Raw genomic sequence first — 7943 nt, 5'->3', positions numbered from 1 at the left:
CTATGCAACCTTCATTCTGGATTCTTGTCATAGCCAATTATGGTATTAACCCAGTGCTGTATACCTAAGTTATCCAGTTTTTCTCAGTCTCACTCTAATCCTAATGTCAGTCATGTTCTACAATAATGGCACCATGCAGCACCTAACCCAGTTAAAAAATGGGCACACGATATGAACAGATACTTCACCAAAGAAGACATTCAGATGGCCAACAAGGACATGAAATGTTCAAAATCCCTAGCTCTAAGAGAGAGAGATGCAAATCAAAACAACTGTGAGATACCATCTCACTCCAGTAAGAATAGCAAAATTTAACAGAGCAGCAAACAACAAATGCTGGCGAGGTTGCTGAAAACTGGAACCTTTATTCACTGTTGGTGGGAGAGTAAAGTGGTGCAAACCACAGTGGAAGGCGGTGTGGTGCTTTCTCAAAAAGCTGCAAATAGAAATACCATTTGACCCAGCAATTCCACTACTGGGAAGATACCCTGAAGACACCAGAACTGCCACCCAAGCAGATAGATGCACACCCATGTTTATTGTGGCTTTGTTCACAATAGCAAGGAGTTGGAAACAACCTAAGTGCCCATCAACAAACACACAATGGAATACTATGCTACACTGAAAAACAAGGAACTCATGCAATATTATTCAAAATGGGTGACCTCAGCTCCTCTCTTGAGTTGCTATCAGAATATCCACTGCAGTAATCATAGTAGAGTAGGGCTATCCCACTTGCTTTTCCCTCATGCAGCTCAAGGCAGGAAACTCAGTTCCTTATCACCTGAGATCTCCATAGTGCTGCCTGAGTGCTTTTAGGACATGCCCACACCCCCAGAATGAATGAACTGCAATGTGGCACTGAGGAAGCCACAGTGTTTTTACGGTATAATCTTGGAAGTCATGCGTTATTCCTACCACCATATTCTATTCATTACAAGTAAGTCATTAGGTCTAGTCATTCTTAAATCACCACATGTATACTACTTTAAATAGTTTAAATACTACTTTTAACAGTTTGTGTACCCTCCAACAGGTTTTCAGAGGCAGTAAATCACCCCGGAGGAGATTGCCCATCTTTTTCCCTTGGAGCAGCTGGTGGTCTTGAACTGTGTTTTTGTGCCTTTGGGATTGCCTTGCAGCTTCTTACACCACCAGAGCCCCCTAAAATACTAATAGGCCCATAGAAAACCAAGAAAAGGCAAATGTAAAAAGTTAAAGGAGGAAGAGACAATTCTTTTAATCCAGAAAAATCATGAATCTATATAAAAAATGAACTTAAATCTTGTGTTATATTAAACTATATGACTGAGCCTTATACTGTTAAATCACTGAAAAGAAATTTGAAGAAGAATTGAGGTATAACTAAAGAAGTTTGGTGGAAGGAGATCATAGAAACTGTTGTGTGCTAACACATGCATACACTGAGTGAAATGCTGGTTTTAGAAAAACTAGATCTCTTTTTTTTATTAAGCAGTCAGTAGCTAATACGTAAACCCAAAAATGAACGCACTCGCACTGCAGTACGGGATCTCTGGTGACCTAGTCACCATGGAGAGTTGTGCTGCAGAGGTACTGCCTCTGCTGGTTGGCATCCACCAGTGACTCCACGGAGAGTAATGGACAGTTTCCTCCCATGCAGTTTATTGCCTCTCATTATCCACTGGAGGGTCTGCTGTGAGAAGCTTCTTGCAGTGGGTGAGTGTTCCAGTGCATTAGGTGTTGGGCTGCTAATCATGAGGTTGGTAGTTCAGATCCAGCAGGTCCTCCTTGAGGAAAAACGACCTACTGATCTGCTACCATGAAGATAATAGCTTAAGAAACTTCATGAAACAGTTCTTCTCTATCACATCATGTCTCTACAAGTCAGAATTTACTAGATGGAACCACAACCACATCAAAATGGAAATATAGAAATAGCATAAAACATGCTGTTTAGAATATACTAGTAGATACTAAAAAAAAAACCCAGGTGAATATTAATATACCAGTTTTTTGTATATTATTAATTTCTGAAAGAGCTATTGTGATTACTTCTGGGGAATGAAAAATAGAATAGGATATAAACATACTTTATTAAAACTCTATGAATAGATACAATAATAAATAGATTAATTACATTTAAAGCATACTGAGTTGGTTTTGGTATCATTGTCTTTTTTAATATATCTTAAAACTTAAATAGAATAAAATTCTCCCCTCTACCCCTCCTCCCTTTTCTTTTTTTGTGTGTTGTTGTTTGGTGCTGTCAAATTAGAAGTAACTCTTAATTGATCACCTATCAGGTTTTTCAGAGGTTATAAATCTATGAGAGTAGATTGACCATCTCTCCTGCAGAACAGTGATGAATTAGAACCATGTGCCTTTGGGTTTCCTTACCATTAGACCACCTTAGGCACCTTTTCCCCCCTCCATCAATAAGTTTCTTCTTCGCACTCCACCCTTTAAATTTTAATGTATGCACAGTACCACAGAAATACAACAATCAGGATATATCACACTTCTTTCATTCTAAAAATCTTAGCCTATTTTTTGGAACCAATTTTTTTAAATCTTTTACTTGCCTCGTTTTCTTTTTTAAGAGAAGCTGAGGTGCAATCCAGAAGGCACACAGTTTGAGGCAATCTCCTCACATGCTGTTAACTGCCTCTGAAAACTTGCTGGAGGGTCAACTATGAGTCAGTTCTGACTCGACGGTAGACAACAACAACAGTTGTTAATGAGGCCATTTCTATCCCCCCCCCCCGCCTCCCATGGGAACATTTGGTAATACCTGAATACATTTTTTACTTGTCAAAACTGATAGCTGACGTGAAGAGCTCCAGGATGCTGCAACATAGCCTACGGTGCACACGACAACTCCCACAATAGAATTGGCTGGTCCAGAGTGCCAGTAATTTGGAGCATGAGAAATCCTTTATTTTCTTTCTTCTTGTCGATTCAGATTAAGTAAATGAGGGCTATAGTTAATTTTATACTACTGGGTAGTTGTTAATGTGCTTTCAGAACTAGCTCATGCCTGTCGTTCCAGTACGTTTTCAAAGACTGTAAGTCTCATGGGAAGATACTTGGTCATCTTTGTCCTACAGAGCAGATGGTGGACTCAAACTGTGTACATCTGGATTTGCAGCTCATTCCCTTACCACGAGGCCCCAGGAGCTCCGTTAAAGCAGAGTGGTGCATCCTGGGCCCATCATCCAGAGGTGGTGGTTGATGCCATCAGTGGGTAGTTTAAAAAAGGATAGGATAAGGGAGCTCTGGTGGCCTAGTGGCAAGAAGCTGTACTGCAATCCCAGAGGTAGGAGGGTTTGAATCCACCAGATGCTCTGTTCAAGAAGGAGGAGCTATCTCCTCCTGTACCAGTCAGATCTGATTTGACAGTACACACGCAAGAGATAATTTTAAAAATAGATGGAATAGTACTGGGTAGAATACATATTACACTTGGAGGAGATAGACTGAAAATAGGTGTAATGGTTTGTTTAGATTTTTTTAAAAAATAGCTGTCTTATTTGAAAATATGTACTATTTTCCCAAGTATTCAAAATTATTTACAGCTTTTTGGGTGTTTTGTCTGTCTAGATCATTCAAGCACATGGGGGCACGGTGGATCCCACATTTACTAGTCGATGTACACACCTTCTTTGTGAAAGTCAAGTCAGTAGTATGTATGCACAGGTAAGCAAAATAGTCTCAAGGGTGACTGAGCGAAGTTTTTATTTGTTTTCTTTTTTGTGTAGAGGCTATACCTAGCACAGTATGTATGCTTTCACCTGCTTCTGTATATACAGTTTTATAAGGATTCCATTCTTTGTTGAATTGTACAACCACGCTTTACCACCTATCCTGAGTTGTTCCTTTCTTTCCCCATTAACATAAATTCACTTTCCCCAAAGTTTCCTAGGTCACTTTGTTCTCATATGGATATATCTTTAAAAATATTCAAGATTTTAAGATTATAAATATGATTTTTTTAAAGGATGTTAGTCTACCTCTCTAAATAGGATAGTTACTTCTTCCTAATTTTCATAAACTCTGATAGGGTATGTTGTGAATTCCAGACCTTTATGTCTTTGGAAGATAAAGGGACAATTGCTGTATTGTTGTTTTTGTTGTTGGGTGCCATTTAGTCGGCTACAACTCAGCAGCCTTTGGTTCAGCTGAGTAAAGACTTGCCTGATTTCTGTGCCATCCTTATGACCCTGTCTGAAGCCCAGGTTGCAGCAGTTTAGGCAGTCCATCTTTTTGAAAGTCTGTCTGTTTCTCTGGCATTCTACCAAGCATAATGTGTTTGTCCTGGAACCAGCGCTTCTTGATAACATGCCCAAAGTACGTGTAATAGTCTCACCGTCCTTGCTTTTCCGGAGCACTTTGGCTGCAGTTACTCCAAGGCAGTTTTGTTTGCTATTTTGGCAGTCCATCCTTTACTCCGTGTTATTTGCTAAGATAATTCATAGGCATCAGTTGTTAGTTCTTCCTTTTTCTAACTTTGACAGTGCATACCCTTGTCAAGGTCAGGTGCCCCTTAGTCCTGACATTCTTGCTGTTTAGCATTTTCAAGAGGTCTATGGCAGCAGATTGACACAGTGTCATTCATCTTTTGACTGCTGCTTCCATGGGCTTATAGATCCAAGTAAAATTAAGCTGTGACAATGTCAGTCTTTTAAGAAAAGGTGTAAAGTTTTCCTGGTCAGTATCAAAGTAGTGATGAATAAATGGTAGATAGTAAAGGAGAGTTTCTGCTTTGCAAGCAAGGACCTGCAAGAGTGGGATACCTTGTAGAGCTTCTCTTCAGCTCTATGGGAGGTAAGCTTTCTCCTGTGGATTACCTCTTTGTATCCCCTGAAAAAGAAAGCCTTGATGGCATAATAGTTGAATACTTGCTTCTAATCAACAAATTAGCAATTTTAACCCACCAGCTGGAAATATATGACAGTCTGCTTTCATAAAGATCTATAGCCCTGAAAACCCTTGGGAGTAGCTTTCTATCCTCTTGGTCAGAATCATCTTGATGATGGATTTGGAATGAATTTTTACTCCCCTGAAGTTTCTTATTTCTTAAAAATTTTATATTTGTCGGCAGACTGATGTGATACCTTCAAAGACAGCTCTCTTTTCACTGGATCGACTTTTCAACTAAAAAATGTAGAAATGCTTGTGAGATTTCCCCTTCATTAGTATAGGTGAACAATTTTATTTTTGTTATCTGGAGGTTTTCTGTGTTCTTAGGCAGTCCCTGAATAATGCAAATGTTTATATACTCAGGTATTAAACAAGAAGTTGGCAGTGTGAGCCCATTAGAGGTTCCTTGAAAGAGAGGCCCAGCACAGTCAGTGGAAACTCTGTGACCAGCTGGTCTAATGTCAAACATGTGGGGTTGCCTTAAGTCAAAACTGATTGACAACAGCTGTTTTTTGTTTGCATGATCTTAACTTTCATCTCATTTATGATTAAATTGACTTTTCAAGGTTATAAAACTTGATACTTGTCGTCTTCTGCCAGTTATTTAAATACAAATTAGTAAATCTTGGAGACTGTTAAAACTAGCCAGTTATACTATTTCAATTTGCCAACATTAGTAAACTGAATGTGAAAGTGATAAATTTCTTTCTTTCCTGGGGTTTCTAATGAAGAGTGCTTTATGTGCAATTTGGTTTTCTGCAGCAAAGAATAAAAACAAACACCTTGCAATTTTATGTTTAATAGGCAATAAGAGAAAGGAAGAGATGTATCACTGCACACTGGTTAAATACGGTGTTTAAAAAGAAGAAAATGGTGCCACCTCACCGAGCCCTTCATTTTCCAGTGGCATTCCCACCAGGAGGAAAACCATGCTCACAGCATGTAAGACACAGTTATTTTGTTCTTTTCTTTTTTGTTTTTTTTTTTTTTGCATACCAAATAATGTACTGGCTTGTTATTTGTTGTATTATCTTCAGAATGTGTTCCTGTATACTTTAGCCTAATTTTAGAAGTACCTTAAGCATATTAAATTTGTTTTATTCCCTTTTTTTATACCTATACCAATCACAGTTTAGATATTTGATTAGCTTTCCTCTATCAGATTCAGTATTTTCAATAGCTATGAAGCCTTCCATTAGAGTGATGTCAGTAAAGAGATTGAAGAACTGACTATAGCCTGAATGCTTAAAAAGAGCTTCATTAAAATGATCTTAACAATGTCATGTTAATTTAGAAAAGATTTTCATCCTTTACTTGATAATCTGTTCATTTGGTTTTCTTCCCTGCAAGGACTGTGTGTATAATATTTATACCATGAAAATAATTTTGACTCTACTTTGACGTACATATAGTTGCTATAAGTTGAAATCAACTTGACAACTGGGGGGGGTGTATATACATAGATGTAAGTGTGTGTGTGGTGTGTGTATACATATCTATATCACACGGTGCTCTCTGGTGGCCTAGTGGGTGGGAATTTGCATTGTTGACCTTGAGGTGGACCATTTGAATCCACCAAATGCTCTTTGGAAGAAAGATGGGCAGTCTCCTGTGTGCTTTCACAGCTTCTGAAAACTCACTAATGGGTAAACTATGAGTCACTTCAGATTTGATGACTATGAGCGAGTAATATAGATAGAAGAGGCCATGGCATCAGGGATATCATTACTGATGTCATATGGATCCTGGCTAAAAGTAAAGAATATCAAAAGAATGTATATTTGTGCTTCATTGACTATGCAAAGGCATTTGACTGTGTGGATCATAACAAATTATGGCTAACATTAAAAAGAATGGGAATCCCAGAGCGCTTAATTGTGCTTATGCAAAACCTATACCTGGACCAGGAGGCTGTTGTGTGAAAAGAGCAAGGGAAACACTACATGGTTTAAAATGAGGAAGAGTGGGCATCAGGGTTGTATTTTTCTCTCCATACCTATTCAGTCTTTGTGCTGAGTAAATTATGCAAGAAGCTAGATTCTATAAAGAGGAATGTGGCATCAGGATTGAAGGGAGACTCATCAACAACCTGCATTATGCAGATGACACTACTTTGCTTGCTGAAAGAGACAAGGACTTGAAGTACTTGTTGCAGAAGATAAAGGAATGCAGCCTTAAGCATGGGTTGCATCTCAAGAAAACAAAGATTCTTACCACTGGACTGATAGGCAACATCATGATAGAGCGGGGAAAGTTTGAAACTATCAAAAGTTTGTCTTACTTGGATCTACAGTTTAAACCCTTGGTACCAGCAGTCAGGAGATCAGGAAACATACTGCACTGGGAAAGTCTGCAGTTAGGCACCTCTCCAAATTATTGAGAAATAATGATGTTGGTTTGAGGGCTAAGGTATGTCTGATTCCGGCCATGGTCTTTCCAATCACTTGCAAGGCCTCTAAGAGCTGGACCGTGAATAAGGATGGCAGAAGAATTATTGATGCCTTTGAGCTGTGACATTGGAGAAGAGCGCTGAACACCCTATGGACTGGCAAAAGAACAAATAAATATATCTTGGAGCGGATACAGCCGAGGCTTTGCCTCACATACTTTAGCATGGTGCTAAGAAGGGCTATTCTTTGGAGAAGGACATGATGCTCAAAAAGGCATAGGGTCAGTGAAAGAGAAGACCCTTGACCATGTGGATTGATACGGTGGTTGCCACAGTGGGCTCTCATGTGTCAGGAAGTGTGGAGATGTTTCAGCATAGGACAGCGTTCAGTTCATTGTTTATATGATTGTTATTCTTAACAAAATCTAACAAATAAATCAAGCAAGATTTTACTGAAGATAATCCAAAAACGACTGGAACAGCACATCAGCAGAGAACTACCAGAAGTCCAGGCTGGTTTCAGCAGGGGTCGTGGTACTAGAGATATTGTAGCTGATGTTAGATGGATCTGGCTGAAAGCAGGGAATACCAGAGGAATGTCTATCTGTGTTTCATTGACTATGCAAAGGCATTTGACTGTGTAGATCATAAC

At 39.0% G+C, this 7943-nt stretch overlaps 1 protein-coding gene across 1 annotated transcript in view; it reads left to right on the top strand.

Annotated features, from left to right (window-relative positions):
• The window catches only part of PAXIP1 (PAX interacting (with transcription-activation domain) protein 1), a 78241-nt gene that overhangs the window by 52650 nt on the left and 17648 nt on the right, over positions 1–7943 (top strand). The window contains exons 10-11 of the mRNA XM_006887682.1: positions 3583–3678; positions 5707–5844. Coding sequence (XP_006887744.1) covers positions 3583–3678; positions 5707–5844 — 234 coding nt within the window. The remainder of the gene's footprint in view (positions 1–3582; positions 3679–5706; positions 5845–7943) is intronic.

This window comes from Elephantulus edwardii, unplaced genomic scaffold, assembly GCF_000299155.1.
Source record: "Elephantulus edwardii isolate Elephantulus edwardi_28Jun2011 unplaced genomic scaffold, EleEdw1.0 scaffold00060, whole genome shotgun sequence".
Taxonomy (NCBI): domain Eukaryota; kingdom Metazoa; phylum Chordata; class Mammalia; order Macroscelidea; family Macroscelididae; genus Elephantulus; species Elephantulus edwardii.
The sequence above is the reverse complement of the archived record's forward strand: the minus strand, read 5'-3'. Positions and strand labels throughout refer to the sequence as shown.